Source organism: Aulonocara sp. 'chitande type north' Nkhata Bay, linkage group LG10, assembly GCF_057382095.1.
Source record: "Aulonocara sp. 'chitande type north' Nkhata Bay isolate Kocher_YH1m ecotype deep benthic linkage group LG10, A_spYH_male_GT1.1, whole genome shotgun sequence".
NCBI lineage: Eukaryota > Metazoa > Chordata > Actinopteri > Cichliformes > Cichlidae > Aulonocara > Aulonocara sp. 'chitande type north' Nkhata Bay.
Window position 1 is genome coordinate 2,694,108 of NC_141353.1, and position 23,532 is coordinate 2,717,639.

The 23,532-nt window shown below is 39.1% G+C and overlaps 2 protein-coding genes across 6 annotated transcripts in view; one reads left to right on the top strand and one right to left on the bottom strand.

Annotated features, from left to right (window-relative positions):
- On the top strand, positions 1-10,508 carry LOC147320010 (beta-galactosidase-1-like protein 2). 2 transcript variants are annotated; one of them, XM_086307799.1, is made up of 19 exons: positions 1-136; positions 544-729; positions 817-885; positions 1,276-1,371; positions 1,718-1,826; positions 1,910-2,002; positions 2,084-2,165; positions 2,231-2,295; positions 2,382-2,466; positions 3,326-3,463; positions 3,643-3,726; positions 3,796-3,911; positions 4,006-4,152; positions 6,843-6,914; positions 7,033-7,111; positions 7,215-7,302; positions 7,386-7,497; positions 8,399-8,515; positions 10,145-10,508. In XM_086307799.1, the coding sequence occupies exons 1-19, from the start codon at positions 45-47 to the stop codon at positions 10,229-10,231; spliced, it is 1,917 nt and encodes a 638-aa protein (XP_086163925.1). In that variant the 5' UTR covers positions 1-44; the 3' UTR covers positions 10,232-10,508. The 2 variants fall into 2 exon arrangements, with proteins under 2 accessions (XP_086163925.1, XP_086163924.1); XM_086307798.1 differs by having other exon boundaries at positions 3,643-3,911.
- A 1,494-nt stretch (positions 10,509-12,002) lies between these two features.
- The window catches only part of b3gat1b (beta-1,3-glucuronyltransferase 1 (glucuronosyltransferase P) b), a 58,823-nt gene continuing 47,293 nt past the window's right edge, over positions 12,003-23,532 (bottom strand). For 3 of the 4 annotated variants that reach the window (XM_086307801.1, XM_086307800.1, XM_086307803.1), the window contains exons 3-7: positions 21,573-21,727; positions 20,081-20,592; positions 18,795-19,091; positions 18,344-18,449; positions 12,003-12,138 (exon numbers count right to left, since the gene is read on the bottom strand). In XM_086307801.1, the coding sequence (XP_086163927.1) occupies positions 18,363-18,449; positions 18,795-19,091; positions 20,081-20,592; positions 21,573-21,696 (1,020 nt within the window). In that variant the 5' untranslated portion in view covers positions 21,697-21,727 and the 3' untranslated portion in view covers positions 12,003-12,138; positions 18,344-18,362. The remainder of the gene's footprint in view (positions 12,139-18,343; positions 18,450-18,794; positions 19,092-20,080; positions 20,593-21,572; positions 21,728-23,532) is intronic. The other variant, XM_086307804.1, reaches the window with a different exon arrangement.

The following is a 23,532-nucleotide window of genomic DNA, read 5'->3' on the forward strand; positions in this document are numbered from 1 at the left end:
TCGACTGTTGCTTATGTTGCCAGAAGGGATCTCGCTCTCCATCCATGGTTGTCCTCAGGATAAGAAATGTGCACAAAAGGAAATATGCACTCATCTGCCTGTGCATTGCTGGATTCATCATGTACAGATATCTTGGGTAAGTTCTTAAAATGTTACGTATGTTCCAGTAAGAGGCTGTTGTTTTCCCCTCAATGCAACGATTCAGCTTGATGTAGTTTTCACAGACACACAATTCAAACAGTCTCAATAGTAATATTGTTTGTGTGGCTTCTATAACAGTACAACAGTGTCATTGTATTACACACAGTTTGACGGTTGTCATAAGAAACTTTATTTATTTTGGGAAGTGAATAATAAGAAACTAATGGATGATGAAGAAAATGTAAAAGAAGCTCTTATGAGTTTACTGAAGTCTGATGTCCTCCTGCTCAACTCAAGACATCTGCAAATTCCTGCCAAGCATGTCATGTGGTCAGTTAGAGTACAATAGCCTGTGTTAGGCATTAAGTGACTGTGACACACTGAGTGGAACTCCTCTTCCAGCATGTCGGGAAGGGGGAGGAGGATGAGCCGAAAGGTCGGCTTGTGTGCCAACACGTCCCAGTTCACCCTCGAGGGAGAGCCCTTCCGCATCATTGGGGGATCCATCCACTATTTCCGTGTGCCCAGGGCCTACTGGAGGGACCGCCTGATGAAGATGAAAGCCTGTGGGATTAATACCCTCACTACGTACGAACACTGCTCCAGTGATTGAGTTTAGAATCACAAGCACTGTCACTGCTGAATGTTAACTGTGGGCGCCCTCCATCCTTGCAGATATGTGCCGTGGAATCTGCACCAGCCGGAAAGAGAGGTTTTTAGCTTCCAGACACAGCTGGATTTACAGTAAGGAGAATGTTCTTATATGATTAATCACCACACAGCATCCTTCACACCACCTTCCTAGCTTCTCTAACAATATTACCTGCTCTAAGGTATTTTGGATATATTCTTCATTTTCTCCTCATCATCTAAGTCCTCAGTGCTCAGGGGAGATGCTAGAGGCAGAGAGTCCCACCTGACAACAGCAGCATCTCCATAACAAAAGCAGCTTATCGAGCAATTAACTGCACAGCGATGATAAGCGAAGAGAGAGGTCCTGCCTCTGCCAGTGTTGTTGCCAGGCACTTTTCACACTCACCAAACAATAAGAAATGGAGCCTCACTGTGAGTCTAAACTTTGGGTTTGCACAGGAAAAAGTTGCTTGTTGATTTTCTTTTCTGTTTGGATTTCAGAGCCTATATCAGTCTTGCAGCCGAGATGGAACTGTGGGTGATTTTGCGTCCAGGACCCTACATTTCCTCTGAGCTGGACCTAGGAGGACTGCCGAGGTAGTCACGGTGTTCTCTGTATGTAGGTTTATGTAGAAATTCAGAATTTTTTTGTGTGTATATTCATATGGTATGAAAAGGGACGTTAGTTTAAACTGCAAGTCTGTTCAGTGCCTGTCCTGAGTAAATAGATTTGTATTTAAGTGAATTTAACCGGACAGCACAAGAGTTACTTGATCTAACGCACAAAGTGCCATTTTTGCTTTCTGAATGAAATCAGGGTGGAAGAGTCGCATCTTGTTTAAAGTAAAGGCTTGCTCAGTGTCTCAAGCTTTGTCCAGTATTTTAGACTCACTGTGGCTCTGTTGTTAAGTGTTAACTGAGCATGTTTTCTATGTCTTTGCAGTTGGCTCCTCCAAGACAGCAGCATGAGACTGCGGACGACGCACCCAGGGTTCATTCAGGCTGTCAACACTTTTTTTGACAAGCTGATACCAAAACTGGTTCCATTGCAGGTCAGGCTGGAAACATACCAGCTGAAGCAGAGTCTGTTAATCTTTTTAATTAAAAAAAAAAATGCTTGTTTGTGTTTTTCTAGTTCAAGAAAGGAGGTCCAATCATTGCCGTGCAAGTGGAAAACGAGTATGGCTCCTTTGCAAAGGATCAGAGTTACATGCTTTTCATTAAAGAGGTGACTACACATGAAACTTGATGGGATAGAACGGATCAGTAGGATTATTTTCACTTCTTCCTTTGTGTTTTATTTTGAAAGGCTCTGCAATCCAGAGGGATCAGCGAACTGCTGCTCACATCAGACAAGCACAAAACGTTAAAGTCTGGGGGTGTGGATGGAGGTATATTAATAATCACACACCTAAACATAAACATGCACACACAGAGTTAACCTAATCTCGTGTAGCCCTCAGGACAGTGAAGCTTCAGAAGCTAAATCAGAGAAACATCCAGGAGCTGACTGCTATCCAGGTGAGTCTCACCTTTCCACATCACTTGTATCCATCACTGATGACAGTAAGGAGATGCAAGCTGACTGTGTGCGTGCTGCTTTTCAGCCCAACAACCCCACCATGGTGATGGATTACTGGACCGGCTGGTATGATATCTGGGGAGAGCTCCACCATGTGCTGCCCCCAGAGGGTAAGGAGGGTTCTCTGTGCTGCTAGTGGCATGTTGCTCCCCTGCTATTCATAATCAACCTGGGTGGTCTAAAAATGGAGTGTCGCTCAAGGGAGTCTTCATAATTCAGCGAGGTGGTAAAAGAAGCGTACACATCCTTCTCTTAGTATCTCTGAAAGCCAATGCTACATAGTGATGTTACATTAGCAAAAAACAGGCATAAAGTGTCTTGTGCAAATTGAATTCTTCTTATATTTTATAAAATGAAAAGAAAAATATTGTGGAAATCATTGCCTGTAGTTATTTTATTAGTCTTTCATTCGTTTTTATACATTTGTGTGCAGCTTGTGCAGTGAAATACAAATCGGTCTAAATCTCCTGCTTCAGAAACCAAATTTGGAAATTGAAATCTGTTGGGTTTTTGTCTTATAATTACTGCTTTAAAGCAAATTTGTTTTAAAAACAGTCGTTTACATCAACCAAACCAGTAAACATGGAAAACCTGCTTGTGAAAAGAAATTTGGATACAGAAATCTATACTCTTACTTTACGAATACTTTACTAACCCTTGAAAGAAATGCATATATGAGTAAAACCAATCAAAGGGTAGCGTTATTGTCTGTTTCACTAGTGCTACTCTATCTCCAGTTCCTCTAAACTGCTGTAAATGTGCTTTCTTTCTCACCCCAGTGTAGATTTTTGCATGAGAAATGGCAGCTACATGCCCACAGTGGACATGCAAATGTCAGGGTCATGCTGCTTTTGAATGAGTCACTTAAAGCATTTAAGAAAATGAGTCAGAAGAGTTTCGGGATTCAAAATTTGTATTTGCATGAATCCATTTTTCTAAACACTGTGAACACGTCTCATTTCTTGTCAGATATGGTATCCACTGTAAGGGAAATTCTGAGGAGAGGCATGTCTGTCAACTTGTACATGTTCCACGGAGGATCCAGTTTTGGCTTCATGAGCGGAGCACTCGCCAATCCCTCATACAGAGCTTTAGTCCCCAGCTATGGTTGGTTCCTTTGTACTGTGCTCAGTCTCAAATAGACTCTCATGCAAATTCACAAAGACGTTTGAGTGATTAATAACTGCCGTATGAGAGCTGGAAAATGTCGTGTTCTGTACTGTTGACCTTAACACCCAGCAGGTGGCAGCAAATGACAGTTTTCGCACACTGTTGATGTTCCGCAGATTATGACGCTCCTCTGTCTGAATCTGGGGAATACACTTCAAAGTACCATCTTCTCAGGGATTTACTTTCCCGATACAAAAACAGTAAGAAAAACACGAGATATGCAGCACATTATTTTATTCAGTTACTGACCTCTTTGCCTCTCTGTGCAGCAGGAGGCTCTGACAGTCTCCCGGACATGCCAGTCCTGCATTACAGGGAGGCTTATGAACCAGCCATTATGTACCAGCACCTTTCATTATGGGATGCTTTAAGCTTCACAGAAGGAGTACGTTTATGTGAGATTATCTGTGACGTACGTATCCTGCAATGTAAAGAATTTTGCTTTTCAGACAGTTCAACAGTTTCAATTGTCTCTGCAGCCATTTAAGTCCACCAAACCAGTAAACATGGAAAATCTACCCGTGAACAACAGAAATGGACAGTCCTATGGCTACACTCTGTATGAGACTATCATCACGAGGGGAGGGCTGTTACAGTCAGGGGACAATGTCAGAGACCGTGCCCTGGTGAGTTAATGCACACTATACATGTGCATGATATTTATCCATAAGCTAATTGCTTAGCTTCCATAATGTGTTTGTAGCTGCTGAAAACAAATTTATTAAAAACAAGGAAGTCATGTCTTACTGCTAAAAGATATATGTCTGTTAAATATGAACTGAACTTTAACTGAACAAACACACACATCCACACATGTGCAATAACACTAAGTGCAATAATCTTTTCTGGCATCGTTGTATTTTTACTCAGTTGTATATAGCATTCGTATTCTATTTTTATCTTATTGTATATTTTTATTCTATTTTATTCTACTGTATATAGTATATTATTTTATTCTATTCTGTACAGCTGTGTACTGTATTTATTCTTATTGTATTCTAATTTTTGCGTCATAACTTTTGCACTGTCCACTTCCTGCTGTGACAAAACAAATTTTCCACGTGTGGGACTAATAAAGGTTATCTTATCTTAAACCTAGTGGCATAAGATAGTCAGCATAGAAAAACTGCAAATATGGGAAAACAGCTAACCAGACTCTGTCCAAGGGTTAAAAATATCCTCCTAATAGCTCATTCATTAAACATTTTTGATATTGTTCATAAAATGAACAGCAAATAAATAAATAATAAGAAAAAACCCTGCAAGAACAAAATGATTCCTTCTTGCTGAAAATTTGAACGATCAAATATAAGCAGGAGCCAGAGGACAGTTAACCTAGTTTACATCAGTCACACAGGCCAACAGACAAGTTAACAACCACGCGGCAACTGCTGGTCATTATAAGAAAATTAATATTTCGCAGCCGGCTGTGAGTTGTTAAGCTGTTAAGTATAAGCTATTCATTCCTGAAAAAGACAATCAGTGACTTCATGGTAACCAGTTATCTGAGTGCTGTGATTGCTTTGGTCACTGTTGCCAGGGCCACCTGTAGTTTGTACTGAGATGCCGACTTGTCTGCAAACACTACCTCTGAGTGGTCAGCTAGCACATGTTGGGGAATATACATTTTATACACTTTCCTCTAGAGTTTGCCACTTTAGCCCTGACTGAGGTCTTAGCAGAGCAAAAACACTGGGAAACAGTGACTCTGTCCAGTTCGCTCACTGTTACTCAAGATTACAAAATCTTGTAGTTCCATTAAAGGCACATATTTCAGTTGTGAATTGTTTACCAACAGCTTACTTCAGTTCGATGTCAGAACTGCTTACGTTATTCAACAACTGAACAAATGTGATCAAATGTCACACTGAAGTTATAAACCTAAACTCATCTGTTTGACCATCTTCACAAGTTCTTATGTATTGTTTACAGCTCTCTGCTCGTGGATGTCGTTTCCAGCTTTTTCTTCTCTCACTTTCATTTGTTCCTGCGGGATAGTTGCCCGCTCTGTCTCTACACTTGATGGGCTTCTCTCCCTCACATATTCTCTGGTGAATTTTAAATTCTACCAATTTTCTCAAAGTTAATGTCAGCCACAGCTATATCTGACAGCTCAGGTGCAGCGCAGGATTGAGCCAGAGGAGGACTGCTTTATGACAAACTATTCCACTGTGTAAATCTGAGATTTGTGCTCCTACGGTGTGCAGAAAATCTTCAGACAGTTCATTGTTTTTTCCACAAATAAAAAAAGGATTACAAAATCTTGTAATTCCATTATAGTTCCTGACCTGTCTGGATATTGCAGTTGTGCAAATTACCATTGTTTATATATATATAACATATAATGCTAGATATTTATTAAAGTAAGCATTAATTGGATCAGTCAAAGCTGAGCACACTGCTAAAACCTTGGCCCTGTCCTCGACCTGCATGCTTGCAGACTCCCTTTCAGTCTATTATTTAATTGAAACCAAACAGAAGTGAACTGAACAGTGTTTTTAGTCACATACATAGAGATCTAAACATCTCTCTGGTAAATAATGTTTAGTGTTCTTCTGCACATCATGCAGGTCCCATGGTTTCAGGTTAATTCAGGGTTATGGTTTATCATAACGCCGCTCTCCTCTGGATAAATCCTGAGGTCCACCTGAGGCTTAGTCCTCAAACTCACACAGTTTTAGCACTTTCACAGATGAGTTCCCCCCAAAGAAAATCATCCTGATTCTTCTTCCTCTTCTTTTCATTTCTCTACATAGTCACACTGTTTTCATAAAGAACCATGTGTACAGCATTAGCTTAAATTGTATTATTTTTGTCAGACCCTCATTCGCTTCTTTTGCACTCCCTCATCAAAGGCCTTTATTTTTAGACACTAATTTGTACACCTCTTGTCAGGTAATTACTAAAATAAGCTGACTGCATCTTTGGATATAAAGATAGCTCACTGTTTGCATCACCATATGATCTTTCCACTTCCATGGACACACTTTTGTAAATGCATCATCATGCTAATTTGCCCTACAGCACTGACACTCGGCCTTTTTGGTAAGCCCTAAAAGAGGGTTTAGCACTGGCCCAGATATTAGTAGATCTGGTTTGAGATATTAAACTGACAGGTTTGACCACTCATGCTGTCTTTACCAGTTTTATTGCATGAAATGCTCTTAAAGTGAGGACCAACCAATTAAACTTCGGCTTAAGTGGATATTTCATTCTTCAAAGAAAAAGGGGTGGAGCGTTGCTCTGGTGCCTTCCAGCAGGACACAGTTTAAACTAAATTACTACAGTTATTTGACACTAATGTTTTTTACTCCAGGTGTTTGTAGACAGAAGCTACATTGGCCTTTTCAAGCGCCAGAGTCTGGAGCTGGCGGTTCCTGATGGTAAGGTATGATATCAAGTTGAACAGTGAAGAGAAAGGCTTCATTCAGTGTGATGGATGCTGGCGAGGCAGCTGTCTGGCTGTTAAAACGATCAAAAAACATAAATGTGATTGATCCCTACAGGGACGTCGTACCTTGAGTTTATTGGTGGAGAACTGTGGACGAGTTCACCAGGGAAGGGAGCTTGACAAGCAACGTAAAGGTGACTGACTGAAATTTTTGCTGTTCATCGCTCTGCCTGCTTTTAAATCACTCAAGCAATCAGTTTGTAGAGGGCAAGCCAATTTCGATTTGTGTTTTTGCAGGACTAGTGGGAGACATTTTATTAAACAATATCCCCTTGAGAGATTTTACAATATACAGCCTGGATATGAAACCCAGCTTCCTTGATAGGTTTGTAGACTTTATTAAATCTAATACGCTGCATATTACTTGCTTTTGTCTGTAATAGTGTGTTTGATGTGGCCTTATTTCAGTCTTTATCAAGCACCCTGGAAAAGTCTTTCTGAAACACCCAGCTTCCCTGGATTTTTCATGGGCAGACTGTTTGCATATGGGTATCCAAGTGACACGTTTGTGAAGCTGCCAGTAAGTAAACAGCTATGTTAAAAAATAAGTAAATGACATTTAAATGAACGGAAAAGACTAATCACATTGTTACACCTTGAAATCCAATAAATTAGAAGAAGGAATTCCGATGACTGAAACCTCCTTGTGGAGTAGCAGGTGGAAACTGACTTTTAAATGTCTGTCATTAGGATCTTTTGTGCTCTATCCTGTTGAAGTGTCTGCCTGTGAGTCTTCAATCTGGAAGAGGGTATAAAAAGCTCTTCAAATTATTTGAAATAACAAAATTAACTGTAAAGAAAATCAAATTACTGCCAGTTCACCGCTGGGTAGCTTGCAGGCATTGATTCAGCTTTGCATTCTTCAGCATCGCCTGAATATACAGTAATGTGAATCCGTTTATCTGAAAAGTGAGCTGAAAGTGGACCTTTTTGAAAGGATAATGATCTGAAGCACATTCGTGAAAGAATGGCTCAGAAAGAAGAAATGGAAGGTCATGCAATGACTTGGTTGAAAATAATAAAACCTTCAGTGTCACTGAAATGTTGAATGGGCATTTAAACCAAGGAGAATCATTTTACAGGGAAGAGAGTTTAGAAAGCAGGTACTGGTGGACGTACACAAAACTCCTACAAGGAGTGCCAATGGGGGCAAAATGAGCTTCTGATACTGTGGGTGTAATTTATTTCATTTTAAACAGAAGTATCTGAGATCTGTTGGTAATCTTATTCAATGAACCACTGAAGAATTACCATTTGTGCTGTCCTTCAAGTACTATAAAACATCTTTTGTCTGCGGCATTTTTAAAATAGTCAAATGTTTCCTCATCTAAATATGTTAAAAACATACATAAAGAAGCCAGGTGTGTTTATACTTATTTTTTTAATTTGTTTTAATAAATGTATGTGTCTGGGATCCGCAGGGCTGGGAGAAAGGTGTTGTGTTTATCAATGGGTTGAACCTTGGGCGCTACTGGTCCATTGGCCCCCAGCAGACTCTCTACCTCCCAGGTCCTTTTCTCAATAGTGGAATCAATCAGGTATAACTGTTCAGAAGCAAATGAAGAATTATGATGATTGTAGCACTTTGTTAGTCTGTGTGAGCGCCGCTTACAGCTACATCCAGAGTCCATGGATGCATCCTTCAGGTCGGAGAACAGCTAATTTTAATAAAACGAGCTTGTAGTGTGATATCTGCTGTCACAGTATGATTGTAAACAGCTGTTGTTGGCGTTTGTAATGTTGGTTCTAATGAGTTGTTGATCCCAAAAGTTCAAATATGTAAATGTGTTTCACATTTTTTTCTCCTTAGTTTAATTAAGAATTTTAATTATTGCTTTTGTTTCTGTATCTGACAACCGTGACCTGATTTACTGTTAAACTGTTTCAGCCTTTGTGTTTTGTTTTGCTTCATTTCTTTTCTTTTTTTGCTTATATACTAAGTTAGCTTTTGCAATAGTGGCTTTGTATGATTGTTTCCCTGGATGCAAGCGATTATCATTTCATATAAGAATTACAGCAGAAGAACTGAAAGTAATTTAAATAAAAAAGTAGAGCAACACAATTTTTTAGGCTAATATTCTGTTCTAGAATATTTTTTATTCTCATAAATACAAAATGGTACAGCGCTTGTGTCCTTTCTTGTAGGTCTTTAACTACACAGCCAAAGCAGACGTGCTTGCATGCAGTCCTCCAAAAAACCTCCACATAGCTTCATCGATCATTGGTGATGATGCTATGTGGAGGCAGAAAGATGATTGGTTTAAAGGTTTGCTAGAATAGGAAATAGATGACAAAGAATTTCTTAAAAAAGTATAAGACAGAATATAGACTTATGTAAAAGATGGTTGCAGCCACCATGATGTCACCCAGGGATGGATCTGGCTGTGTAGCCATCTGGTCATAACTACTTGAGACTGATAGCAATACTCAGAGTAAAAATTGTAGTTTGACTAAAACATGAAGTGTAATAGTTGTTAAAGTGTTGTAATAGTGAAAGTTGTGCCACACAGGTTACAATGTGTCTTATTTTCTCCGTTTCCATATGTTTGCATCTAAAGTGATGGCACAAGGACATACTTCTGATTGGATCACTCCCACTCGTCCCATCTTTCTACACAACTAAATTAGTTCTGATTGGATTTCTCTCTCTCTCTATAATATCGTCATCCCGTTTTAATCATTGATGAAAGAGTCAATAGACATCATCATAGTTTTTGTCCCTGTGACTTTAGCTTTTATGTAGTTATTGTCTTGTTTTTGTCAGAAAAAAGGTTGTTGACTAAAAATATGATGAAAATTATTGGTCTACAAAATTAACACTGCTTACTTGCTCTCTCTTATCTAGTGTTAGACGAGAAGACTGACGATATTAATGTGTTTAGGTTTTCCAAGGCTTCCAATAGCTTAGCCCAGCCTAGGATCACCATAGCTAATTTACATGTTGTTTGTTGTATGTTTCATTCATATTTGCTTGTAAGATGATTTTGTTACCTTCTGGGCGACTCAGGTTAGCCGTTTCCTCCTCTTCACACTCTTTATACTAAATATCTGCTGGCTCTAGCTTTGTAAACTGCTGTATTCTTAATGTATTTTTGTACTATAATTGCAAAAACCAAACAAATCTCTAACACTTGTCTGTGTTTTTTTTTCACACTCAAATAAATTAGGTCATTGTGTTTGAGGAACAAGAGGGAGACTTCAAGGTCCACTTTGAGGATCAGGCTGATCTTGGCATGGCTGCTGACATCCAGTGACCAACATCACGTCACAATTCCAATGTTTGTGTTTATGTGTGTATGTATGTAAAATTTGCATTTCTTTTGTATTACTAGGTGTTTATCATATCAGGAGGAATTGAAATACAGGGAAACAATAAATTCTGTCAAATCCAATAAATTTCACCTACATATATATTGGGGGCTCATTCGGGATTCATTTTGAATATGGCACAGTTTAGTCTGGTAGATTTTATAGCTAATCCTACTTTATAACAGCTTGATGTACGAAGGAAATATGATTTATGTGCAGTTGCCTCACATTTTGAAATCTCTGTGTCTAAATCCATGAAAAGCGAATTTAGAACTCTGGTGAAATGGGCATATACACACACACACACACACACACACACACACACACACACACACACACACACATATATATATATATAGAGAGAGAGAGACATGACTCTTTAAATCAAAGACAGAGTCACGATTGTATGGGAGCAGTTTAAACCTATGTACATACAGTACCCTTATTTACAATAAATCTTTACACATACAGCAGAATTATTAAGCAATGATCACGTTCTGTGAATTTACAGTCTTAGAGTAACAATTTTAGGGAGTCTGGCTGTGGCCGGTGTGTCAGATTGTTAAATCTGTATTGCCTATGTGAATATACTTGAGTATGTATCAAGTAGCAGTTACTGCAATCTTAGGTCTGTAAAGCAAAAATCAGCTTCATGAGGCAGTAGTTTGAGCAGCTGTCAAATGAAACACAAGCAACATAGCAGTAGCATCAGACCCTAATCAAGTCAAGTCAAAGTTCAATGTTTCAAGTGTTTGAATGTTTCAAATGTCTGCAAATTAACACTGAGAACTGACAGAACTCTTAAAACGATACAAAGTCATACAGAACATTTGCATTCTTAAGTGGTGTTGCTGCAAGTCAGTGGAGTATGAACTCATTACTCGCAAGCCTTCCATCCACGGTGAGAATAATTAGAATGTATAACACAGCTATTTGAAAGAATGCACTTCTGATTTTCAGAGTAATGGCTTTACATTCCATCGACTCTCACACGTACTGTTCACAACTAACATACCAATGCTACAAATTACTCTGAAACAATAAATAACTGCTAAGAAACCTTCACCCAGCGCAGTCTTAATTAGCTTATGAGGAAGTCTTTGAGTTTGACAGGCTAACAGCAATACTGGATCCTCTTTTAAATATGAGTGCATGTCAGCGCTGTTACAGCATGTTAAGCTTGTAGTAAATGAATGCGAGAGAGGACGCTGCTGTTAATAAGCCACTGCTCCATGTTTTTGTGTGCATGTGTGTCTGTGAGCAGTGTGACAGCTCAGTGTGCGCAAATGTATGTTCAAAAGTAGCAGGGCTCCTAATTAGTACTGGGTTCACTGTTGTACAGTACAAAAAGGGGGAGGGCTCAGATCCCATCAGTGCTGTCTAACAGTCGGTGCTGACTCTCTTGAAACAAGGACTTCTTTTATTTCCCTGTGCAGCTCTTTCCCCGACAGCCAGCTTGCATCAAAACAAAAGGGCCCCATTCAGTTCTGATTGGATGGTTGGCTGGTGTTGATGTCGCTCACAAGGCTCTTTATTGCTTGCTGTACCATCTCTTCCTGCAGCTAAGTCATGTGACATCCCTTATCTCAGAGGAGACCTCAGGTGGCAAACTCCTTTCAGTGCTGCTCCAGAACACACCAGTCGTTTTTGTGCAGTTGTGCTTTGATACTCTGTGGTCGCTCAAGCACACATGGCTTTGCTCTGCCTCTTCAACTGGACACGCGTAGCTTCATGCTAAGCTGTGGTGAAATACAGCTGCTGCGTCCTGGTAATACTTTTGACCGTGACTGTTGCTTTTTCGGAGCTCAGGTTGGTTTGAATCCAGGGAGAGCTCAGTAGAAACATTCCTCCCCTGAAACAAAAAAGTTTACACTTAATAAGTGCAATCAGGAAAAAAAGAAAATGAATTATTAGCCATGATAGAGGCCATGTAAAGCTTTATCAATGCAATATGATGTTCAAAATATCATACTCCCAAGTTTCCAGCATGGCAGTAGCATGCAAACTGACTTCCATGTGTCATAATTACAATGCGAAACCTCAGATTTTTAAGTACAGGTTCTGCCAAACACTGTTTGTATATAATCCCTTTAAAAATACAGCAATATAATCTGTGTGCACAGGCTTTAAATGACCTGTTTCTAATATTGTAACTAATTTGTTTTTATAAGTAATCCATAACTTGTCCAATGAGCCATGTGAGCCTGCATCCTAGCTGATGTAGGGGAAGAGACAGGCTCAGTGGTCTATCACAGGGCTATGTTGTTTTGCCACTGCATGGAAAAGAATTACCTCGGGGAATTTGTCTGTAGATGCTCGTAAAGAATCATAAATATGACATTAAAATCATGTATAGAATTTACAGGTTTATTTTTATAAACCTGTAATTTTCACAAGTGCAAATGGTTCACATATTAACAAGCGGTAATTAGCAGTCTCCTTTATGTTTGAAAAAGATGGAGATGGCTGATATTATTATGCAAGAATGGCAACGTTCCATCTTTTCTTTTCTTCTTCTCATTAATATATATTAATAATGGTGAAATTATTACCAGATTTGCATATATTTTCAATCGATTTCTTTTTACTGTGTATGCGCCAAATGCTAACATAGCTGTTTCAACAACACCTGAAGGAGTGTTCATTTAAATGCAATAAATTAGGACTTTTGTGGTGCCAGCTAACATTCACCATTTAAATGATTGCTGAATGTTCATCAGCTGATCTTCTTTCTCATTATCTAATCTTGGTTGAAAAAATTATTCTAAAAAGAAAGTTTCACGGGTGTCTGCAATACCATGTCACTGTATGCTGGACAGCCTTCTTAAATGTTGGCTGGACAAACTGTGCTATGCATCAGGGTTTTTGTCACTTTTTCCATTTTAAGGATGGGTTCAGTTAAAGTTTTACAGTCAGTCTTGTTTATGGTTTCTTGCATTAGGTTCCTCTTGTATCTCCTGTGAGAGCCTGTCAGTCCTTTGTATATGTTTCCTGTGTTATGTCCGTGTCTCCCTCTGTGGCTCGTCTCCCTTTCCTGTTCCCATGTTCCCCTCCTTGTGTTTCATTCCATGTCTTCCCTGCCTGTTATGTGCATGCATGTCTGTACTTCCCCCAGTTCCAGTGTCAAGCCTGTGTGTTTTAGTCTGCATCTCAGTATGTTTCCTGTTTTATTCTGACAGTCTCTCATCCAACGTTCATTTTACCTATGTCATTATGTTTATTACAACACTCTGTAGTTGAGGGTTTATCCAGAAGGCTATGCGTGCAGTTTTTCCCCATCTTTTTTTCTCTCAAGATTTTCTCTCATGATACTGCATCTTTATTGTTTATTTCTTTCAGGGACTGTGTTAATCACACAAACAGAAAACATGATTTGTATCAGATTAAGCTACTGACTAATTTATGAGGCTAGCTCAAGCTCTAAATATCACAGGAGAGCTTATGAGACCACAAACTCTCTGCGGGAGCCTCTGAAAGAAAAAGACACAGAAGAACAAGACAAGGAAGAAAAAGGACTTATTGCCACCGACTGTCTCTACATGACTCTTTGCAAAGAAAGACAGACAGCAAATTTATACTATCAAGCTATCTGAACTCGAAACTGAAACTAAATAAAAAAAGAAGAAGCAAAAGTGGCTGCTTTGGCTTTTCACCTAACTCGTTTCAACATTGTGTCTTAAAAATCATATTTATATACAACTACATGTTTATAGTAGAGATGGCACGATACCACTTTTTTATGTCCGATACCGATATCATAAATTTGGATATCTGCCGATACCGATATGAATCCGATATAGTGTTTTTTAATCAACAAAACTGTTTTTTAAATATCTTGCTGCATTTTGTATAAGTTCATACTCAAGTTTAAAACAACAACTACACTAAAGCTATTCTGTTATACCTGTATGCAAAAAAAAATTTTTATAGTTCAGCAATACTGATCAATCTAATAAACTTAAACCTACACCATCCTCCCTATTCTGGTATTTTAAAGAGTACTTAGCGTAAATATTAAGCAACCTAACTAATAGTGTTCCAACTCCCAGCAACAACAAAAATAAATAAATAAAAAATAGGGAACCACCCCTCACGCTCCACCTCATGATGCTTAATCGACGTAATCAACCTTAATTTGATGCAGTGTGGAAAAAAATGCACAGAAATCAATTATTTTTCAAGAAATATTAAATAGATTCAACATCTTTCTTCAACAAAATTGCAGACTGCACAGATGGTACCTTCCCAAAGGAAAAAGTACTATAGCTTACTAGGGTATATATATTAGACTTAATAGTTACTATATACAGTAATTGACTTCTATTCATTTTGCATCAAATTAAAACTTTGGGTGTCAGATAATTATTTATTAAAAGCTAGACATTTTAAATGAGAATAAGAAAGAAAAGTATGTATGTTTGTGCCCCCTTTTCCCTGTTCATGCCCTATCGGCCCCCTGGCTAAACTTTGCTAGATCCGCCCCTGCACAGTTACCAGCGTCACCTACGTAGAAAAAGATCCTGGAGTAGAAAGTAATATTAAATAAATTGTAACAACAGCTTATCAAGCTTAAACGTGCTGCTGTTGTTTATCTGCTGGTTTCCTCTTTCTGGTGTAAAGTGGGCCAAAAGCAAACTAGAGACACGGACTCGCGACAGAAAAGCCGATCAGCTGATCGTTAAGCAGTTTCATGATTGAAGTAGCAGCAAGAAGAGGCAGTCGCTCCATATATCGTTTGTTAAGCTTAACGCAGGAATGCTTTACAAACATTCAGAGATGGACTTACACACTTGCTTTACTTCTCTCGGGATAACTTTGTCGGAGATGAAATGCCGGGTTGCTAGCGAAGCTCCAAATGCTATCCAGACCACCGACAGGTCCCGCATGCCACAGCCGCTCTATCACGTGATGCATACTGCTCCGAGTGCTAACGTTCTGAGGTGAGTTACGGCGTGTGGCAAGTTTTGTGAGGTGCTTTCGTGATATTTAATGGATCGGATTACATTTTTTATTTTTCTCCGATATCCGATCCAGTAATTTAGGTCAGTATCGGACCGATACGATACGTAATATCGGATCGGTCCATCTCTAGTTTATAGTGGTTAAAAAATTGGGTGCAGGAAAAAAATTGTCAGTGAACAAATCACTGATGGCGCCCCTCCCTGAGCCTGGTTCTGCTGGAGGTTTCTTCCCATTAAAAGGGAGTTTTTCCTCCCTACTATTGCCAAGTGTTGCTCATATGGATCTTTAGATTGTTGGGGCTTTTTTAAAACCAACCACTGGCATCAAATTTAGGACTTAGCAATTCATCATAAAGTTGAGGTATTATCCTCAAACATATTTGCGAGTCCTTTTTAGTTTTATATAAAAATGATTTCTAGGGCACTAAGGCTAATCACACACTAATTAGAACAATTGGATAACATTGTGAAAAAGAAAAAGAAAATAATGTTTGAAAAACTAGATATGTAATTTTTTCATATAGATTTCAAACAACATACTATTTGATGTCAACATATTTTTGTTACATCTGCTGTGCTCGTTGGTGTGTGTGAGTATATCCTTCTGTCTTGCTTCACATTTTACTTCTGCTTGGCTAGCTTTAGCCATGCTAGCATCAGCACAGGTAGAAACAGATATACATCAGAGAATCGGCCATGCATCTAAACTCAAAAGGAAAACTATAAAAATAAAAATATGGATAACTTTCAGATTAGATCCACATTTCCAACAGTAAATACACATTATTTCATATTATGCTAAAGTCAATGGTTATCCATTTTAGGCTACGTCCACACGTACACGGGTATTTTTGAAAACGGAGATTTTCCGTTTTCGTTTTAAAAAATAATCCCGTCCACACGTAAACGCAGAAATGAAGGAAAACGGTGCTATGAACATGCCAAAGCAACAGGTGGCGATATATTCCTAACCTGTAGAAATGTTGGCCAATCAGAAGTCTAGAAGCCTCGGTGGGAAATAGTAAACAAAGCTGGGGCATAGAAGCAGAACCGAGTCGTATGTGTGGAGGGACAGTAACTGTGTGTGTATATGTTAGAAAAATCGGCGTTTTCAAAAATACCCGGGTACGTGTGGACGTAGCCTTAGAGAGCTCAGAAATGGCTTCAGGGACTTTGTTGTGACAACAATTTTCATCTGACGTTTGTTTACTGAAAGTCTACCCAGTCAGAAATACAAACTGAACAACACTCATACAAAAGTCTAGACCATACGTTTCCTCTCAGCTCAGTAACCTGGGTTTGGTAAATGAAAAGTGGTTTTGTTACATATGCTGACACTGTCCCTCGTTTCGTTTCTGACACTCCACTCACATATTCACATCATACTTTTCTTCTGTATGGACACACTGGCTCTTTCACTTCAGTCACACTGAATGTGTCAGTAGAACATTTTTTACATGCTGTAGACAGCAGAAAACAGTCAGCTGCCTGTGTTCAATATATGTTGTCTGACTTGTTTGAGAAAAATAGTGTAAGACATGCAAAGCCCCATGGAATGAACTATGACACCATGTTGGAGGGTATATTGTCAAAATAATTATGGTGCCCAATGTCCCAAAAGTTATAAACCCACATTAGAACCAAGGTCAATATGACAATAATCAAGGCAACTTCAGTGATCAACAGTAGTGTGAAAGCTTTAAGAGAAATGTGGAGAAACAGCCTTTCAAAATATTTCTGTGGGAATAGTTTTTACAACTCAAAAGAGTTCTATAAGCAAAATATGAACAAAGAACAAACTATACTATATTACAGGTTAATATGTGAATAAAAGCAGAATCTATTGATTTGCATGTCATAAACCTATATTTTATTCACAATAGAACTCAGAAAACATATCAAATATTTAAACTGAGAGGTTTTGAAAAATATTAGTAAATATTTAAATTGTGTTTTTATTTATATTGTTTAAATATTATTTTTTTTTAATGTTTTTCATTTCAATAAAAAAACTTCTAAAAAAGCTTCTAAAAAACATTTGAAACAACCTGTAATATCTGTGATTCCACGCGTGGGAAAATATAAGAGAAGGGAGCTCATCCAGGTCACTACTTCTGTTTAACTATGGATATGTATCACACATTTGTCTCAATAGCTGCAAAAATTCTAGAAAACCAAATTTATTGAAAATTTAAGGCAAAATTTGACTTCCTGTGACATTTCTGTTTTGGCACTGATAACAATCTGGAGGGGCAGAATATTATTTGGAGGCTTGAATTTATTAAAATACAGCAGAGCTAAGAGAAAAGCCTCATCCAACAAAGTAGATACTTGACCTAGAAACAGGGTTTCTATTATGGCTGTCATAAAAAAAAATTCTCAGATACCAATAGATACTAAAAATGTAGATGCTCATTTGCAATAGTATCAATAACAACAGTGCAATCTTTGCCGTTTCTATTTGACATAACTTCACACAGCACGCTGCAGACAGGCAGACACGCAGCTCCTCTCCTCTCTAGCAACTAAACTTGGTGACGTTAACAACATTGAACAACAGTTTGAAGAATTCTGGGGGTCAGTACAGCTTCTGTTAGAAGAACAATGAGATACAGATACGTTATCATAAATGTTAATCTGGCTGAAATGGCATGTAAATGTTAGCTGGTTAACAATGAGCAATTGCCGCATAGTCACAAACCCAACCTCAGGGGGTCACAAGCTTCTTGTGCCAGACCCACGCCGAGATACTTGGGCAGACATCCAATGCGGCAGCCCCTTTGGAAATCAGGGAGCGGCCAGTCTGATAGCCGTATTAGCCATCTGTTCAGTTATCATTAAAGTCTTATAGTGGCAACTATGACTAAAAACCCCGGTGAACTATTTCTTCAGGTCTATGCACTGATGGTCCACTAAGACAAAATGAATTGCTTTGAAAATGTATTACATACAAAGGTCAGACATTCATTTCAAATTAGGTGTGTATTCTGGGTGCCCATATTCTTTGGGTTTGAAGTTGCTTTTCCATTCCCGCACACCCAAAGTAATCACTGTGTTGAAATGCAGTAATTTGCATTTCTAAATCTCCGTTATTACCTGTGTCACGTGAAGGATGTCATATCTCTACGTTAGAGTCTGTAAATCCTTTCTTGCCCTCATTTACCAGCACAGGCTTCTCTGTCCTTGTGTGCCATACTAATACCTAGAGGTAAGGAGAAAGGCATGGACGAGCAAAAAAATACTCAATATGATGAGATACTAATACAGACATTTTGGCTAGAAATGCTGTTTGCTGGTAATAGGCTGCCTCATATCTGCTACACAATATCCAGACGCAGAACATAACATATTTAAAATGAGCCTCTGAGCTTAAAGGGTTGGCGCTAAGCTGACAGTTTAATGACTTTAAGAACAAATTCTTCTGACAACACAAGATCCTAAGACTCGTCTTCTTATTCTACCAGCATTTCCAGATGCAGCTTGTTTCATTGTCATTTCACTGGCATTGCATGACATTTTAAACATATAGAAAGCCTCCTCTTCTTACCTTAGTACAGTTAGCAGCTTTAGGCTCCAAGTCACTGAGAGTGACCAGCTCTTTTAATAAGCTGCTCTCCTGATATCCTCCCTTTACCCCACGCAGCTTGAAATAAGCCTGAGGTTTGGACAGAATGAGCTGCAGGTTCACCGCAAACCCAGCCATGTCAATAGCAAAGGGCCGGTGCGGGTCAAATACAGTTTTCCAGCCAAACACCTTCCCCAAGGTGTTTACTTTGGGTGACTCATAACGCAGGCCACCCACAAAAGCCACGGGCCACACCGACACCTTTTTAGTGGAACGCATCTGTTAGTTGAAAACAGACACAGAAATAAACCACTTATGCAAGTCATTTAAAAACCCATACAAAAGATTACATTTAGCTAAAGATCACAGATGGTAAAAAATGGACGTAGTGTGATGTCAGTTTGTGAAATCTGCATCACAAACTTGGTGTTTAGAAAAGGGACTTAAAAAGTTAGAGCTGAGGACACTGCAATGAGCACGGGATGGTGCTTGTCAATGACGTGCTAATGCACACGCCTACTGTCCTCTAGTTGCTTTTTGACTCTAATGGAATCATCATTTAGAAAATATAAGAGTTTTAAAGCAAGTCGCACAGACCTGTCGGCGACCATCTGGCAATCACCAGTCACTAGGGAAAAATGTGCACTCCCCTGACCAGCTGTTAGTAGTTGCTGAAAGAAACTGTTTGCTAAAGCTCCCAAAAACGCAGGGCTGGAGACAGTCACTGACCTGCTGCTAGTCACTGGTTGCCAAAGTAAAAGTGTTTATTCTGCAAACGGTTAGGGTGCGGTTTCTGGCAGTTGCTAGTGTGAAACTGGTTATAAAGAAGAGTATAAAGCTGTACTGAAAGTCTCTTTGTTATTGCTTATTATTAACATATTATTACATTTGCTTGTAGTAACATGAAAAATGCTAGCTTGTTTGCAGGTACTTTCACTAGCTACGCAGCAGTGAAGTGTGTAGCAACACAAAACATTGAGAACGTTTACTTCTCCTGTTTGTTGTGCAGAAACCTCTATGCAATCATTTTCACATAACAGAAGCCAGTAACCTTCTGCAAGCCTTCATCAATTACTTGAGATATACACATTTTTTCCTTAGCTACTGGAGGTTACCTATGCCTATGTGAGGTGTAACACACACACACACACACACACACATATATATATATATAAATAAGACTTGTAACTAGCAACTAAAACCATAAACTCACTGGAAAAGTGTTTCATGAAGTCGTAGATTAAGAAAGCCAAATTAAATTTCCTCACCTCCTCAAACAGCTCCAAGCTATAGGTGTTGTCATCATCTGCAAAGTAGACAACCCCAGGCTGGCTGTTATTTACGCTGAAGGTCTCCCGTAACCACCGGAGAGCTAGGTTCCTCTGTATGGTACCACGTGGTATTCGGGGGTCCCTGGTGTCCCCGCGTACCTTATAGTTCCTAGGTGTCTCCACATTGAGGTGGGTGTAGTTGAGCCCTGTGTTGTGGAGAAGATGACTAACCAGACTGGTCCGCCTCTGGGAGTCTTCTACCAGGATCCAATGCAAGTTGACCACATGAAGCAAAGTGTTGGCCAGCCGTGTCAGCTCTGCTTTCTGCACCGGGCGGCTGTAAGTGGGAGTGATGATGTGGATAGTGGGCAATATATCCGACCAGGGTGGAGGGCGGCTGTATATATATTCCGTGCGTACCACCTCCACAATGTCCCGGTTCTGAAGCGAGCATGACTCCTTAAAAGCAAAGGTGTTTCTGGAGTTGGAGTGACCATCAGTCCTGTCATCTAGTCAGTAAGAAAACACATTACAATGAGCTTCTGTGTGCTCACAAATATGGATTGGCATTCATGCTACAGTATATTTCTGTACAGTAAGATTTATTTCTTGATAATTAATTTTACTATGTGAGACAATGTTAATACTCTTTGATCAGATGCTAAGCTGCATCAATAAAGAGATGTAATATTTTCAACACTTGCTGAGGTACACACTAGAAGTAACTTACTTTCCTGCGTACAACTTTGACGACAATATAAAAAATATGCACTATATCCAACCTGGTCTCCTAACAAATGCATTCCTGTATAGGTGAAATACATTCACAATAACATTTAAAATGTATTTTCTCTCCAAAAGACAAAGACTGCATTAGGAGGCAGAAGACCTTCCTCCAACAGACTTTTGTTTTCCATACTCTATTTGTTAAAAAAAAACATGATTACATTTAGGAACAGAGCATGCATTGGGTGAGAAGAGACCCTTGCACATTTTAATCACTTTCAGTAGCTCTCCAGTTTCTTGGTATTTTGAGTAAAACGAGTAAGAAATGACAAAATAGCAAAAATAACGGCATGTTGATAACAAACATATTTATATGTCACATATAGAATCTAGGAGAAATGCATTCCACTCAAAATGTAAGCCACAAAGGCAGTCACAGCTCAGGCCAAATCAGTTAACACTTGTATATAAGATTTTCCAATGAGCAAATCTCATATAAAATGCATGCTTTAAGGTTCTATAACCTGCTCACAGTTGTTGTACAACTGCAAGCTACTTTGTAACCTGCCTCTAGACCAGCTGTTCCTTTAAATCTGTATCTGACTTATTCAGTGTTGATATCTCTTTCTCTGCTATATACTGGGTCTTGCTGCCTTTGACATACTATACTACACTAAGCTACACTATGCCACAAAGTTTAATTTGCTGCAGATGTAAATTTCAGTCTTTTTTGACTGTCTGAACTTAAGTTTTTTCAACACACATTTTTTTTTACCCTTTCGAGTGGTAAGCAGAGGAGTGAGGGTGCTCTGGTGCCAAACAGTGATGAGTAGTGTCCAAGGCAACACGATCAATATAATGGCAACGATGTCTCGTCTCTTCGGCATCTCCAGGGTCAGACCTGAATCATGTTCCTACCTGCAAGGGTGTGTAACACATGATGGGTGCACAGTTATAAGAACTAGAAAGCTGTGAATTGTCTGAGATCATACTTGCATCTCACTGAACCAATTAAAAGGTCTTTATTTTGTTTCCTATATTTAATACATTGAATAAACTGAGGCATTCATTATGACATAAACTAATTTTACGTCAAAGGTGGGCAGGTGGGACCCAAACAGAAGTCACAGACACATACGAATAAACTAAAAAACAGCCTTCTATTAGCTGGAATGCCAAAGTCCATAAATAAATCCAAAATGTCAAACAGACACACAATACACAGGCAGGAAACTGAAGATTGGTTAACAGACACTCAGATAAAGAACAAAAGAAAATTGGGCTAGATATACATCAACACAATGAGGACAAATTATTGTTAGTGGAAACACCTGGAAAACAATAACAGCTGAAACTAATCATGACAAGACAAGGGAAGTAAGACGAAATACGAGACACAGGAAACAAATAATTACCAAAATAAAACATGAAGTAACTAAACAACACATAAAAAAGATATTGGGGAAAATAAACTCAAATTTTAAAGATCAAAGTATAAACAATAGTAAAGTCTAAAAGAAAACCAGATAACAAAGGTAGCAAGAACAAGAAACTAAACACAGAAACTTTACAATAATAAAGAGAATTCCAAAAAAAAAACTCAACTACTTGTAATAACTAAGTCTTAATGTAGTAATGCTAAGTAATACTAACACACAATACTAGCTAAACATGAACAGTCCAAAACTCTGAATTCTGGGTCAAGGACCCAGGACCACGCCAATATGTAAGTCATTTCAATTTGTATTCTAAGGTATACAGGAAGTGCAGAATTATTAGGCAAATGAGTATTTTGTCCACATCATCTTCTTCATGCATGTTGTCTTACTCCAAGCTGTATAGGCTCGAAAGCCTACTACCAATTAAGCATATTAGGTGATGTGCATCTCTGTAATGAGAAGGGGTGTGGTCTAATGACATCAACACCCTATATCAGGTGTGCATAATTATTAGGCAACTTCCTTTCCTTTGGCAAAATGGGTCAAAAGAAGGACTTGACAGGCTCAGAAAAGTCAAAAATAGTGAGATATCTTGCAGAGGGATGCAGCAGTCTCAAAATTGCAAAGCTTCTGAAGCGTGATCATCGAACAATCAAGCATTTCATTCAAAATAGTCAACAGGGTCGCAAGAAGCGTGTGGAAAAACCAAGGCGCAAAATAACTGCCCATGAACTGAGAAAAGTCAAGCGTGCAGCTGCCAAGATGCCACTTGCCACCAGTTTGGCCATATTTCAGAGCTGCAACATCACTGGAGTGCCCAAAAGCACAAGGTGTGCAATACTCAGAGACATGGCCAAGGTAAGAAAGGCTGAAAGACGACCACCACTGAACAAGACACACAAGCTGAAACGTCAAGACTGGGCCAAGAAATATCTCAAGACTGGTTTTTCTAAGGTTTTATGGACTGATGAAATGAGAGTGAGTCTTGATGGGCCCGTGGCTGGATTGGTAAAGGGCAGAGAGCTCCAGTCCGACTCAGACGCCAGCAAGGTGGAGGTGGAGTACTGGTTTGGGCTGGTATCATCAAAGATGAGCTTGTGGGGCCTTTTCGGGTTGAGGATGGAGTCAAGCTCAACTCCCAGTCCTACTGCCAGTTTCTGGAAGACACCTTCTTCAAGCAGTGGTACAGGAAGAAGTCTGCATCCTTCAAGAAAAACATGATTTTCATGCAGGACAATGCTCCATCACACGCGTCCAAGTACTCCACAGCGTGGCTGGCAAGAA

Coding starts and splice junctions, on each gene's coding strand:
- LOC147320010 (XM_086307798.1), top strand. CDS start 45: ATGGTTGTCCTCAGGATAAGAAATGTGCACAAAAGGAAATATGCACTC. Junction 2,296..2,381: donor AGGAGCTGACTGCTATCCAG/GTGAGTCTCACC, acceptor GCTGCTTTTCAG/CCCAACAACCCCACCATGGT. Junction 7,303..7,385: donor AAACCCAGCTTCCTTGATAG/GTTTGTAGACTT, acceptor GCCTTATTTCAG/TCTTTATCAAGCACCCTGGA.